The sequence below is a fragment of the Suncus etruscus genome, chromosome 4 (genome assembly GCF_024139225.1).
Source record: "Suncus etruscus isolate mSunEtr1 chromosome 4, mSunEtr1.pri.cur, whole genome shotgun sequence".
In the NCBI taxonomy this organism is placed as follows: Eukaryota; Metazoa; Chordata; class Mammalia; order Eulipotyphla; family Soricidae; genus Suncus; species Suncus etruscus.
Genome location: NC_064851.1, coordinates 29,221,826 through 29,237,316, shown reverse-complemented (window position 1 = coordinate 29,237,316; position 15,491 = coordinate 29,221,826). Strand labels below are relative to the sequence as shown.

Sequence of the window (15,491 nt, the reverse complement as noted above, 5' to 3'; positions counted from 1 at the left end):
ACAAAATAAAAAGAATAACTAGGAGACGAAGTAACTTATTGAAAGTTATTGTAACTTATTGCCTTACCTATGGGCTAGGTTTCTATATTTCACCCCACATCTGCACTCAGGGAGGAAAATAAAGGATGGTTAAAGACAGGAACTGAGATTAAATGTTTTCTTGTGTGTGTGTGTGTGTGTGTGTGTGTGTGCGTGGCAGTGCTCAGGGGTTATTCCTGGCTCCAGGCTCAGAAATTGCTCCTGGCAGGCATGGGGGACCATATGGGATGCCAGGATTCGAACCGATGACCTCCTGCATGAAAGGTAAACGCCTTACCTCCATGCTATCTCTCCAGCCCCGATTAAATGTTTTCTAGGTCTGCACTTTAGCTCTCTAACTTGTTTTTTTCTCTCGGTGTCCTGATCTTATTTCTTCTAGGAAACAGAACAACTGGCATTCAATCACATCTCAAAACAATCTCTCCCAAAGAGTTAGGTATGTATTAAAAGCTTGCATACATGAGAGTTGTATTTAACTCTCTGCACTTAAAACAAATGGGTATTAGTGATTATATAACAAGTAAGGGTGCTTGCTTTGCATGCTGTCAATCCAGTATTGATTCAGAGCAAAGGGTTCTTCAAGCACCACCAGGACTAAATATTGGGTGCAGAGTCAGGAATAATCCCTGAGCAGCACTAGGTTTGCCCCCCCACATACACACACACAAGAAAAAAAAAAAACAAAGAAACAAATAACTTTATAAAGTCTTACTAAAAAAAAAAAGATTAAGAATGGTCCATGTTGAGCCATGGTACCTCTTAATACAGCTTGACTTTTTTCCTACCTCCATGAACAAAAGGTAAATATAATTTCTAAAGTAAAGAGCGTGGAAAGGAGACAAAGAAGTTTGTCTAATATAAAAGGAATATAATATAATAAATATAATATACACTTCCATTTAAATATAAATTAGTCTGTGACCACATGTGAATAGTCTATGCATGTATGTATAGACATAGATGTATGTATCATTTTCTGAACATTTAAATATATTTTATATGTTTGGATGGGTATATATTACTCTATTGCAATTATGAGCATGATTTTTCTTTTACAGGGATCTCATTCACAATCCTCGGCCATAATTACCCAGTGAATGCTTATTCTTTCTTCTACAACTCAAAATAAAACTGGAATGTTGAAGGACTGACACACATATAAGATTTCTCTGAAAAGTCAGAAGGAAATGCAGCCTGTGGCAGTACCTGAGAAAACCCTTAAACTTATGGTTACCAGGTTCTTATCAACAGTACATAGAAGAAGACATTATTAAAAAGAGACTGCTATGCACATTGGGAAGCAGCAAGATCAGGATAAGAGCTTTTCAATTTTAGGTAAATAATCAAACTAGAAAACTACCAAACAAAATAAAACTAGTGAGGAGGTAAGAAATAAACCAATAGACTATGAGGCAATGGTGACTGCCAGTTCAAACGACAGAAATTGACTATGAATTTGATATAGGTTCTTTCCTACAGGTATGGTAGCATCTAGAGGAACATGGTCAGTATATATTCTGAATCTCCATACATTTTCCCACCATGTTTTACTTTTTTTTCTATTTCATCCAAATCCTGTCACACATAAATCCCGCCTCCTCTCATAGAAACTTTCAAGAATGATCTAATCCACAATAATATCTGCTCCTCTGATGGCACTAGAACATAACTGCATTGAGATAAGGCCTTTGTTCCGAAGTTGCTATTTTACAACAGAACCAAGAAACATACTATCACTCTCTTTATATAAGTCCTCATCCTTAGGAGGAGAGGGGAATAAATTTTCTCAAAACGATAAGCCCAATATGTACATAGCAAACTGGTCATCTTTATTATGCATTTAGTGTTTTTATAACAATTTAATAGCTGATATTTCTTCCGCTTTATGATCATGCAAATGCGAATACTCTCATTTAATTAACAATTGAATTACTCATTTCAAAACATTAAAAACATATATTTACATATAATTGCTCTCAATTTATCATATATAAAATTTGAAGACTAGATGCCCTAATACCAAAAAATCCTATTCCTGTCAGCTTTAGTTACATGTGTACATTTATTTGAATGTGCAGAGTGTGTGCTTTTATTGCCAAGAAAGTCAGCTCTGCTCCTTAATTGTTTCTATAACCACAATTCTGGAATTTCTATTGCAACATCAATATGTTATGCACATCTTTAATTAGGCTAGTGCGGCCTGTCTGTCACAGCAACTGATCCTAAGCGTTCTTATTTAGTCTACTTGAGGCTTTAAAACGTTCTCATTTTTTAAAGAGGCATATTTAAGCCTCATTAAATTGTTAAGGAAATCAATATGCAGCCATACAACTTGATTACCATGTTCTAGAAACCCCTTGCTTCTTCACTTAGTACCTCTTTAGGCACCATCTACCCAGACACTCTGCATCACCAGCATGTTAAGGTTTCTCATCAGATCAAAGAGGGTCATCAGTCAATGACACTGAACACTGTGCAGATCTCGCTGAGGCATCTTATTGCTCTCCAGAGTTTGATTCTCTTCTCTATAAGTTAATGTAAATATGTTGGTCCAAGTCCCATCTTCACACCTGGTCACCCAACAAAAAAAGACAATACAGTGGCTGATTATGTGTTCTGAAAATTACAAAGTAGAGTAGATTTTCTTCTCTTTTCACTGCACCCATTAATGCTTTGATACCCACAGGGAGAAACAAAGATCACTTTGAACTAAGCCTTGTGATAGATAAGTCATTTGAAATCTTCTTATCTGCTACAATTTATTTATTAAAAATGAAAAATTACATTATTCACTGACGAGAAAGGAGAATACTGAGTTTACAAGCTAAAAATAAACATTTTTTTAAAAATTCTATTTGCGTGGAAAGTATTTTTCTCTATATCCAAGGTCAGTAGATATTATGACAATTGTCATCTGCAAGTGGGGTCCATCAAATTAAGTTCTTTAAAATATGGATTTACATTATTAACAGTAATGACACAGAAAAATGGGTTGGTAACAAAAATAGGATTGATATATATCAAAGTCTAAATAAGTCCACTTTTAATTTAATTGCCTTGTCAATTCAAATCTAGTCATTTATGTGAAAGTCTAGGTTCTATGTCCATCAGGACTTTAGGAATTTTAGAAGTCACTCATTTAATTGGTCTTCATTTTGCTTCTCTGTTTCTAAAGACTTCCTTTCTCCCTAAGATAAAAACTTGGGAGGAAAGGCGAATAGTTAGAATTGGTTTTAGTGTGAATTACCTACCCTGCAAGCTAGAGGCTGCAAGTACAATCTTCAATGCTGTCCACATGTAGTTCTGCTGTTTGGAACCATGATGCTGTAACAATTTGTGAGTTCTGCATATAGTTAGGTATACACAAGATCTACTACTAAACTGTGTGACCCTTGGTAAGTCCTACAATGAGTGAACACAACAACCAGATGTGCAACTCCCCTTGATAGATAGTGTGAGCACCATGGCAAACTCTGAAATGCACCACAAATTGAGATTATATAAAACACACAATTAAAGTGAGATACCACAGTGAGGACAGCATATCAGTGTTCAATCTCTCATTCATCTCAAGATTCAAAGGGAAAAGAAAGGTCAAAATAAAACTAACTTATGTATAGCTTAAGGAAAGGAAGAAAAACATGACAACTAAAAGGAAATCAACACCCACATTATATTCAAAGTCATTATTAAGAAAGGAAGACCATTTTAATTTTTTCAGTATACTCCTCTAAAGTATCCTCCTAATTTTCATATATTCCTTTTTATGGATCTGAATTATTGGTACATTTTCAGATACAAGGAAGTCCACATATTTCTTTTTCCTGTGTTCCTTGGAATGTTTCAATTTATAGTTCCCTTGGAAACGGATAATTGTTGATAAGATGAACTGAGTATAAATAGCCAGTTGAGGATGTCACAACTTATTGCCAATCATAGAAGTCATGAAACAGCCTATATTTCTACTGTTGTCAATCCTAAGGAATCAAAACTCTCTTTTTCATTTTTATTGAGACCTGTGTATATTACAAGTCTTTCATAGTTGTATTTCAGGCATGTAGTGACAATGAATTAGGGCCATTCCCACCACCAGTGTTGACCTACCTCCATCAGAGCATAACTTATATTTTACAAGATTACTAGAGAATAGATTTTTCTCTCAAGCAAATCAAACTCTCCCTTCAAGGTGTCCACTGAATCTTTATCCCAATTCTGCAACCTGGCCCCATCTTACTTAGAGTAGTGGGAAAACCTCTTAATATTTCTGATCACAAAACCTATGTCTCATGGCAGCAAAGTTTAGTCTAGCTGAAGTAATCATTAGTCAATAAAACAATAATAGATAATGACAATGTTTGTCTTTGGAAGACTTTGAGAAATTCTCAGATTTAAATTTTTGTTTGTTTGTTTTGGGGACACCCTGGTGCTCAGGAACTACTTGTTGCTCTGTGATCAGGAATTGTTCCTGGCAGTATATAGGAGTAGATAAGAGTGTATAAGAGTATATCAGAGACAATGTGAGGTATCAGGGATTGAACCAGGGTTGGCCATATGGAAAGCAAGGACCTTAACTTTTAACTCTGTATTCTCACTCTCTTGCTTTTCTGAATTTTAAGAATCCAGATCTTAAATTATATAAACATGCTTGAAATAGACTTGACTCATTATACTTTGACTCTTCTTAAGAATAAATTAGAATTAATAGGAGTTAGAACCAGAGAAGCAATACAATGTGTAAAGTACTTGCCTTGCATTTAGCCTTACAGGTTTGATCTTGCCATTCCTTATGGTCCCCTTAGCACCACCCTGGGCAGAATGAACATCCCCAGGTATGGATCCAAGACAAAACAAAACAAAACAAAATATAATGAACAGGGTCATTAGAGTATGTGTGGACTATGTACCTGTAAACTAATTTTCAGGATAATGACTGGTTATTTATTTCAAAACACAAAAACCATTATCCATTATTTTAGTTCCCCATTTATTGACCCTCAAAACCATTTTTCCATTTTTTAACTTAATGCCACCATGTCAGAATAAATTACCAACTGATAAGTTCAATGCATATAAAATTCGATTCTAAGAGTGGAGCTCAGGCAAGGTGAAACCATGAGAATAAAAGAGTAAACTAAAGCTAAATGAGTTACTTTACCCCCAAATATAGCCTTAAATTTTTTGAGTCTGCAGGAAAAGAAATTATTGTCTGTGACAAATTTTTGTTTGTTTGTTTCTTTGGGTATTGGGGTACACTCAGCGATGGCACTGTGCTCAGAAATTACTCCTGGCAGGCTAAAGTGACCATATTGGATGCTAGAGCATTAAATCTGAGTCATACATCTGCAAGGCAAAAGCCCTACCTGCTGTGCTATTGCTCTGGTCCTCTCTGTGACTACTTTGATGCTGATTTTATTTTTAATTTTTAATTTAATTTCATTTTATTGAAACCATTGTGATTTACAGAGTCCTTCATATTTGATTCATAAAATGAATCAGGGCCAATCATACCATCACAGTCAACCTCTCTCCATTTTGTTCCCAGAGTGTATCCCAACTCTGATGCAAACATTTCATCTAGTCACTACATTCCCATTACAATATAAGGCCTCGAAGGCCAGTTCTTCCCAGGTATGGAGTTAGGGGACACCCCATGCTAGAGGCCTACTCCCTAGCTTGGAGGGGGTGCTGGGAGGCTTGGCAGGCCTCCAGCCATTCCCCTATTTCCCCCTGGACTCTAGGCCTTTCCTGGTGCCAGCTCAGCTAGCCTGAAGTGGGTTCCAGGTGGACTCTTTTAGAGGTTCTCAGGCTTCCCCCTCCCTACTCTAGGGAGGAGGAATATGGGGAAGGGCCGGGTAGATATCTGGCTTCTCGTTTCTTGATCCTAGAGGCCAGTTCTTTCCAGATATGGGGGTAGGGGACACTCCATGCTGGAGGCCTACTCCCTACCTTAGGGGGTGCTGGGAGGCTTGGCAGGTCTCCAGCCGTTTCCGTATTTCTCCCGTTTATTCCAGGTCTTCCCTGGTTGCCGGCTCAGGTGGACTCTCAGGCTTTCCCCCTTTCTCTCCCTACACTAAGGGGGGGGGGGGGATACATGGGATGGAGAGCGGGAAGATGCAGCACTGGTGTATGTTGGGAAATGCACTGACATTTTTTTTCTCATTGGTCTCCATTTTAAAAACCGTACAGGGGAACCATATATATTCAAAATAAAAATGAGAGGATGGACTCTCAGGCTGGGAAGAGAACAGTACTCTTTACCTATTTGTTTACTCTCAGCAGCCTCTTGGCCTCTTCCTTCCTTCATTGTGTAACTGTGGTTGCTACCATACTAGGTTTCTGATTAGTTCCCACAAACAGTGACAATTGAGTCTACTGTCTTAAGTTAGATTGTTTATTTTCCCCACTTTTTATCTTTTCTTCTCTTTGTGAACTGTTCAATAAGGTATTTTGGTGAAAGAGTCCCTCTTTTTTTTTCCTTCCCCTTGCTATTTGTTAAATAAGGAAGTTTGTAGAAGTGTCCCTCCATTTAACGTTTATATAAGAACCAAGTCAATTGGATTGTTGGACTTGTTCTTAGCATCCCCATAGGCACCAATCTCACAATGTGATACTGTTCTTCCTTTGCATAGGCACATTAAAATGGGAAATTATATACAAACATGTTCTTATCTTATAAAGATGGGAACACACAAATCTTGTAATGCAGTAGGACCTTACACCCTGAATATTGTCATAAAGACCTGGCTCATGTCTTGAAAGAATGGACATTGTCCATTTACCCCTGAATCAGGGATGCCATCTACAAAACAACCATGGTTGTATACTACATCACCTGAAAGCAATCTTCTATTAGGGAAGACCTTACCACTGCTCTGGCATAGACCTATTAAACAGAGACTTCCCTTTAACACCCAAAGAACTTAACAGCAATAACAACCTGCTTTAAAGACTGAGCTCTCTGCATCACCCTCCAACTGTGAGTGAAACTAAAGGGTGCTCCGCATCATCCTGACTCTTATATAGGCTATGGACATATTCCGAGATCCTTGGCTAGAGAAACCTGACACCAACAACAGTGACTGTGTGAAAAATAAAAGTGTACTGGCACTACAGACAATGACTTGGGTTGGACAATCTAATATGCCTAAAGCCTAGAGTTGATCTTATGCCAGAAAACTTCAGGGGTAAGGTCTCCTTGTATTTAGGCCAAGGATTTTTTCCCCCATGTCCCCTATATTTTGCTGGGCTTATGCAAACAATTTCCACACTAACACAGTCTTTGCTGTGCTCCTTTGACTCATTCTTAATGAATTATTGTATTATGATCAATTGTGACAACAATACTACAGCTTTTAATGTTAAAGGAGTTGCATAAATATTGTGGCTTTGGACTGCTTTGTATAAGAAATATTATAATGTACTACAATTTGGGGGCTCCAGGGACAAAGTAAATGTACATGTTAAAGTAAAAAAAATGTGAAAAAAAATACCTCACAAAAAAAAAAAAACAACAATATAAGGCCTCACTATTGTACATAGACCAGAGGAAGAAGGTTCTGATATATTTCTAAGTCTATAAAATGGAATTGCCTATTTCAAATGTTTTCCATTTGCTTTACATTGCTTAATGTCCCATTGCTTCTTTTTAATCACCTATTGCAATTAAACTGGGTGAAATATTTTGTGTGGCTTCTAGTCAAAAATATCTTACCTGAACTTAAAATATATTTTTAAGTTTTTATTACAAAATGGGCATGTAAAATGGATATAATATGAATCCATGCCTAATGAATATTTAAGCTGTAACTTCCAGCTGAATCAAGAGGGAGAGTTTCTAACATTCCAGAAACCCACAATGATCAATCACAAATCTCTTTCAGAATTACTACTGTTTCGCTTTTCTTAAGATAATTTCCTTGTATATTTTCCTTTGCATTTTCCCTTTCGTGAATATCTTCCCTCAAAAGATTTCTTCCTTTTTTTACCCCCTTTTCAGTTTTATCTCCAATAGATGTGCTTCTAGGGTTATATGATTGAGTTTTTCCTCTTGCAGTAATTTACAAATCTGAAGTGTATATACTTTTATTCTTTCATATGTTGCTTAAAATTATATTTTTGTAGGATTCATTAATATTGTCACATGTAATTACTCTTTCTTTATTTTCATTTTTGCATGCTGTTGTATAATATGCCCATAATTTTAATTTATTCTCTTACAAACAGACATAAGACTGTGTCTCAGGTTGTAACTGTTATGAACAAAGCTACCTTACATGCTGTTGGTGCCATTAATGCATGTACTCTTCAGAGTCTCAAGAAAAAATTCTGGATCCCTGGATTACTCACCAAAGAGTACAATTTTTAAATTTATTCTATAACAAAATCTGTTTCCAAATTGGTTGTTCAAGTCAATCCTTCCCTAAGGCCTTCTTGCCTCCAGGACTACACTGCTCAGGGCCTCTTAAGATAGACTAGAGGTCTCCATAAATCATGTGATGTTGGAGTTCAAAGTTAGGTCCCAGTTTATGCAAATCTTGTGCCTCTGTTCACTGAACTCTCTCTGGGCCCAGATTCTTAGTTTCACAAATCTAGCATTTAGCATACAATGATATGTCTGAGAATTTTTCTCCTCATTGTATTTCTATTTGAAAAATATTGATATGATTTGGAATGCCTTCTACTTACTGTTATTCTTGACTTTGGTATCTTGGGGCTATTCATGCTGAATACCTCATGTCATAACTGATAACATACAAAGCAGCAGCAGAAACTCATTCTCTGAACATTACTTTGGAACTATGCAAGCCACTGCATGTTTTCCTATTAAATTTTCATGATAACTTAGTTCATTTATGTTATTAACCCTATTTGATGAGTGTTGGTATACACTTACCAACACTCATATATATATATATATGTGCATGGATATATATATATATATCCATGCACATATATCTCCAAAGCTTAATAACTCTTTCAAATAATTTTGCTTCTTCTAAGAAATAAGCTGTAGAGGGACAAAGTAATATCTGATTTCCATTGATAAAAATCATTGTTTTAAAAGTATACCAAAATAAAGAAAATAAACTCAATTTTAGGATTGGAAAGCTCGTGGATGGTTAACCTATTGAAAGAGATCAAGAGGTAAAATCTAGACACAAAATAAATACGCCTGGGAAATATCTTGTACACCCTGACAACTACCACTGGGCACTGAAAATTTCTAAGTGTCTAAGAAAATGTGGCACGGATTGTGATAATCATTTTATAATGTACACAAATTTTGTACACATAAAATTAAAATAATGTTATATACCAATTATATTTCAATGGGAATCAAAAGAACTATAACAAAGGGTTTTCAAAAGTAGTATGATTAATATAACTAATTAAATAACTGATGCTTAGGTCACTTTTTCCCTCAACACTCCAAAATCAAATATATTAACATTAAACAAATGAAAGATTCTTTGATATTTAAGAGATTTTTCTCATGAGAGTAATTTGTAAGACACTTCATTCACATGTTTCATTTACTGCCAGTGACAGGCACTTGTGAAATGATTAAGATGATCTAATAGAGCTATAGAATATTACATGACAGCCTGAAATAAAAGTAACAAAAGATGAGTGAGACAAACTATCATCTAAGAGCTACATTTTTATATAGGTAATCAATTTATTAGGACATGGTGAATTCAAGCAACAGACATTCAAAAAATGAATTTAAAAGCAATTAAAGGATAAACATCAAGCAAAGCTCTAACAATTTATGTTATTAATACTGTCTTTTTTCCTTTTAACTATAAAGGTGTAATAGAAAGTCTATAAATTCTGTCGATATAGAAACAATTTTCAAAAAATCAAATTAATCAGAAGCAATGTCTCTGGTATAATATTCTCTATAAAAGAGGTGAAGCAATTTTCACTATCCTTCCTAGGATACTAGGACTAGCTCTCAGAATGGAAATAGCATTCTTTGCATCTCTAGAATCTTGATAATACAACCTTCCTGAAGAATATGATGCTCTCCCCAGTGATAAATACACACAGTCCTATATTCAATATAATAGTCCTATATTCAAATCACTCCATAAAAAAGTAAAAAAATTTTAATAACCCATTCTAGAATGAACACATATTTCATGAGATTCATTCTTTTTTACTTCATGATACACATCCTTGTTAACAATAAACTATACTTTCTTATCATCAGTAGTCTACCCTCGCTCATATACTAAATGGTTACAATGATTTAGTTCAGTGACTACAAGATTTTAATGATTTTAACATTTTTAAATTTGAAAAAAACTTAAAATCCCATCATCTCTACAATCACTGAGAATTTTAAGATTATTTTGGCTTTTTCTAGCTCTAGATTTAAGAATTACAGAATTTTGAAGTGCATAAGTACTTCTCTGCAGATTCACACATAGTTGTTCCCAACCAGTTAACCTCCAAGAAATAAGCCAGCCATTTCTTCAGCTGTTAAATCACTGAACAGAGTTTATAAATGGAAAAATATATATGTTATGCCACAAAAACCCCAGGTAAGTAGGTAATTGCATCCTCAACTCCACATGAAGCTAGAAAATCAGAAGATTTCACATTGGATGGCCAGCAGCCTTTAAACATGGATAGATAGACAATTAAGAATAAGATAACAGAAAATGCCATGGTCAAAGGTGCTGGCTAGGCCAGACAAAGTTCTGTGATTGAAAACCAACTTGCTCCTAAAGAAAAAAATGTTACCATAGTGAACCTCAGACCCAAGCAAAGCTTTGAGCTCTTACCTCTTGCGTTCTCATATTTATGTATCCATAGTGAGTTCGAAGGGGCTGCCTGTATGTATAGGAGAATGGTATCCATTTTGCACCAGGTTGTCCAAAGCAGTTTAGTAGCAACGGGAAATTCACTTCATTTATTAGGCGCACAACCAGCAGGAAGAGGAATGAAGCTATGAAGCCTACTGCAATTGCAGACTTTCTCTAGAAAACATTTGAAAAAAAGAAAAAAAAGGAACTACTTTTATCCAAAAGCAATTTTAGTAGGAGGTTCCTTTATTCCTCTCTCTTTTTCTTTCAAAAATTCAATCATTTAAGCTATTTAATTCCATTCAAGAAAGAAAATAATCATTTGGTATAGTTTGCCTTTGTGTCAGGGGCCTCTGAGAGGAAGCAGAGCAGCTTCTTTGGGTGATCTTTTTATTTCATTATTACCCTTTCATACATCCATATTATTCTAGAAAACTTTCCTGTTTCCGAAGCCAAATTCAAATTCCCCCAAAAAAGATTTGCTTGACTGCTCAATTCTCATCCCTTCACCTCACTATCTATCCTAAAAACGATACGCCATCTCATTACCCCCAGACAAGGAAGGTGATTTCTATTGCACTACCTTTTTAATTTGTGACTTTTTTATGTAATACTGAGTAGCTGACGAAGTAGAGTATACTGTTTAATAGTAAATTCTGTATCACAGCTTTTTCTTTACACATTCTGGGCAGCCAACAAAACATTTGAATAAATCCATGTTGGTTTGTATGAATGAGTGAATGGATGTTTTTGAATTTTGTAAACAGACTTTAAAATCAGTATTTTAAAAAATATTTCAGGGATCACTCTCTAAATCAGAAATTTGGTCTATGCTTTAGGATATATAAAAGCAAGGTACAAAAGTTGAAAAAAAAATCCATTACAAGTAGTAAAAGGAATAGTACCCATAAATACCTAAATGTGCTGCCTCAAAACAAGAGTAAGAGCAACTCAAGAGTGGCATGGAAGAAAGCAGAGATGTTTTTTAAATTGAGTTAAATAAATTGTAGAGCTTTTAATGAGTGGAGAGCAAAGTGCAGAGCTTCCTAAGGAAATGGAACCAAAAAGAGGCCCCCTCCATATTTGTTTGTTTGTTTTGTTTGTTTCCATACCCTCATACCTGTATCTTGATTGGGATACAGAAAATGAGAAAAAGACAATCACAGATCCCACATAGATAGTGAAGAGCCTCATAGATGAAGATAAGAATTCTACTGAGTTTGCTAGGTGATAGAAAACAAGGAATTTTTTTTTTGATTATTTCAAGGTGACAGTTTAAGTAATAATCAAACATTTGTAATTAAGATGCTTTAAAGGAAGAAGAAATTAAAGGCAAGCAGCAACTAGCTAAGATGCTATTCTGATTGTCCAGAAATAATGAGACATAGAAACTGGAATAATCACAGGGAATATTAAAGGTGAGAAAAGACATGAGAACTTCAATTTAGATAGAAGAAAATGATCAGATGGTTAGAAGTTGCAGACAGAAAAATCAAAGATGCCTAAAACTTTGAGTGTGAGTAACTACTGCAATAATGATGATGATGATGATGATGATGATGATGATGATGATGATGATAATCCTGAGAGGAAACCAGAATAGTCAAAACAAGAATTGATTAAAGAATAAAAAGAGCCAAAAGCTAGTTTTCTGGAGGCAAGACCAAGGAACCAGGGGACATGTCATGTGCAAAGCAAAACAAACAAACAAACAAACAAACAAATAAATAAATAAAGCATGAGCAGATCCCAGAGCAGACAAGACAACTCTGCCTTGAAATTCAAAATATATGTGAAATATGCCTTTATGAAGTTAGGTGCACCCCTGATTCTTCTTAAAACTATAGGGTGATAAAAGTTTGTTGTCACTATTGTATTTTTGGCTTGACACTACATAATAAAATAAGCTTTTTTTTTAACCTTTTCAATAAAGCTATAAAGAAGAAAAGAAATCCAAACTCCATGTCTTCCCTTGGTCTGCATATCACCAAAAGAGCAGTAGAATAAGTCCTCCATAGGTCAGGAACAATAAAATAGTCTTTGCTCTTGCTCAGCTTCTGGAATTTGTCAAAGCCCCATCTCCTTGTATAGCCAACTAAATTTTCCAATCATGTGAAAGTCTCTGGAGTTCTGCCTCCTCAGAACCTCTTATCTCATCACTAACTACAACAGCCTTACCTCATTTAACCTTCTAATCATGAAAAACCATTTTAATTTGCTCCTCTATGGAATTATTATGTCCACAACATTGCAATGTGTCAAGGTAACAGCTTAAATGAAGTGATGGATCTTACATGTTTATAGGGACATAGACCAGAACAGATGGCTAAATAAAAGCAAAGAGGCCAGTCACCCATTAAGTAAACGTTCACGAGTCTCTTACTTTCTTTCTTTTTTTAAACCACCATCAGGTAGCTTGTTTCAAAATAGCAGATTGCTTTGAAGGAAACCAAGATGGAATTTGTGCTTTTGTGTATTTCCAGAGCCCAGCATGTTTCTGTGGTTCTCTTCGTTCCTGTATTGCATTGCATGACTTATGGTTTAAGGCCATAGGCATGGAGTCTTTCTCAATTCTCTAACAGCAAGTAACAACACATACATAATGCATACGTGAGAGAAAAATAAATTAACCATTTTGAGAGAAACTTCCAAATGAAATGAAATCACACTTGTAAAAGCTTGCTCCCTGGCAATTCATGTCTACCACCTATGTTCTATCAAAGTGAAAAATGTAATGAACACAGAGAAGATGAGAAGCAAATGCAGAGAGGAAACCAGAAACTGATTCTGTGCCTCACCAGAAATATAGTTCTGTAGTGGCCAGAGGTGTCCTTTTCATGGTTCAACCTTCCAGCCTAATTTCTGCTGCATTGCCTGGGTCCAATTCATTGCCTTTCTTCCACATTTTTCTATTCTATTTTTAAACATGAAAGCATTCTCTCACAGTGCTCTTATAAAAATCAGCCTAAAATTTCACTAGAAAAGCTGGAGCATCAAGTACATCTGTACTCCCCAGCACCAAGGACAACTTAACTCAAGATGAATATGAATTCTTCCTGTAGTTACTTATGCTGGACTGTGACCTTGAGCTTTTGCTACTACATCAAAAAGCATGGATGAAACATCAAAGTCTTCAGGTACCAGAATGCAATAAAATTTCTGTTTGTATTTGTGGCATGGGTGTAGGAATTGGGAAAGTAACAAAATACTAATACATGTGCTATATTGGAATGCATTCAAAACACAATTTCTTATTGAATCCATACTCAGTATATACATGGAAAGGTGGTGAAAATTGGAAATAAAACCACGAGATACAATCTATTTCTCAAAAGTTACAACTTTAAGTATAATGGCAAGTGAAAAGAAAAATGTCACACCAACTATCAAGCAGGATAATAGAAAAATGAGCAAGGTACATTCAGAGGAAGGGAAAGGGAGGGTTGCTTGAGATTCATGAGGAAGCATTTTTCGAATGAAGTTCAAAAGAATGCAGAAATATTAGCTAAATGGAAATGGGAGGGGTTTTCCAGGTAGAGGGAACATAACAGACTGAGAAACCAAGTAGAATTGTGGCCACTTTGGTGGTGGGGTGTTTCAGTACATTATACATTAATACATGTTAACTAATTTATATTGCTTACATATGAAAAAAATAATATTTTAAATCCTTAATTTTCTGAGAAACCTGAGAGTCAAGGATTACCAAACAGTAGAAGACCTGTGGTAGATGATGCTGTATAAAGAGTTCAAACCATAAAACAAAAAATAAGCCAGACATATTGTCAGAGCAATTACATGTCCTTATCCCTTATATGAAGCCAAAAAAAAAGGAAAAATGCAAAACAAGGTTATTATTATACACTATGTTTTACTTTCCAATCAAGTAAAATATGTCAATCACTTCATTTTATTGAAATTGCCACTTAACATACTCACAGTGCCTATTACAAAATATTTAATTTTAGTTTATTCTAGTATGACATGCTAGTAATTATTTTGAGTCCACCACACTCAGCACATTAGTAAAGTCTACCTGTTTATACTTGTATTATATGTTTTTAAATATGACTATGAAAAAGATCATTGCTGCCTTTAATGCAGCAATCAAATCATCCCCGAGATTCAACAACTAACAATTAGGTAAAAGAAAACAACAGTAAGTATCTGTCAAGAAATAATGTATAAAATTCAGTTCCACAAACTTTTCACTCTGCAATGAATAGACCAGAATTTAATAAGTCATTCCCCTAAGATCAGAAATATGAACATAATAAAAATGGGTGAAGAATGCAGAATACTTTTTTGTGCAAAGAAAGATGTCATTGTTATAACATAACTGTTAATTATTAGAGCCTCATTAGACTTTAGCCAGCACTAAAAATTTAGAGAAATATTTTTCTCATATATTCCAATAAGCTGCAAATCCTTAGACTATTCAGAGCAATTTATCTGCACAAGCTCTGAGAGAATGTCACTATACCCAAATAGTTCTGATGAATTGCTTGAGGGAAAGCTTTCTCCTTTGTTCTTCATTTTGGGGAAGTCTGAAGGAGACTTTTAACAGCTGAGAACATTTAGAATTTAATCTCCTCTTCCCATCCCACTCCATGCAAAAAAAAAAAAAATGCATCCAAA

General features: G+C 35.2%; 1 protein-coding gene across 1 annotated transcript in view; it reads right to left on the bottom strand.

The window, feature by feature from the left end:
* ST6GALNAC3 (ST6 N-acetylgalactosaminide alpha-2,6-sialyltransferase 3) overlaps nt 1-15,491 on the bottom strand; it is a 658,045-nt gene that overhangs the window by 373,046 nt on the left and 269,508 nt on the right. Inside the window, exon 2 of the mRNA XM_049771784.1 lies at nt 10,833-11,027. Within this exon, the coding sequence (XP_049627741.1) occupies nt 10,833-11,027 (195 nt within the window). The remainder of the gene's footprint in view (nt 1-10,832; nt 11,028-15,491) is intronic.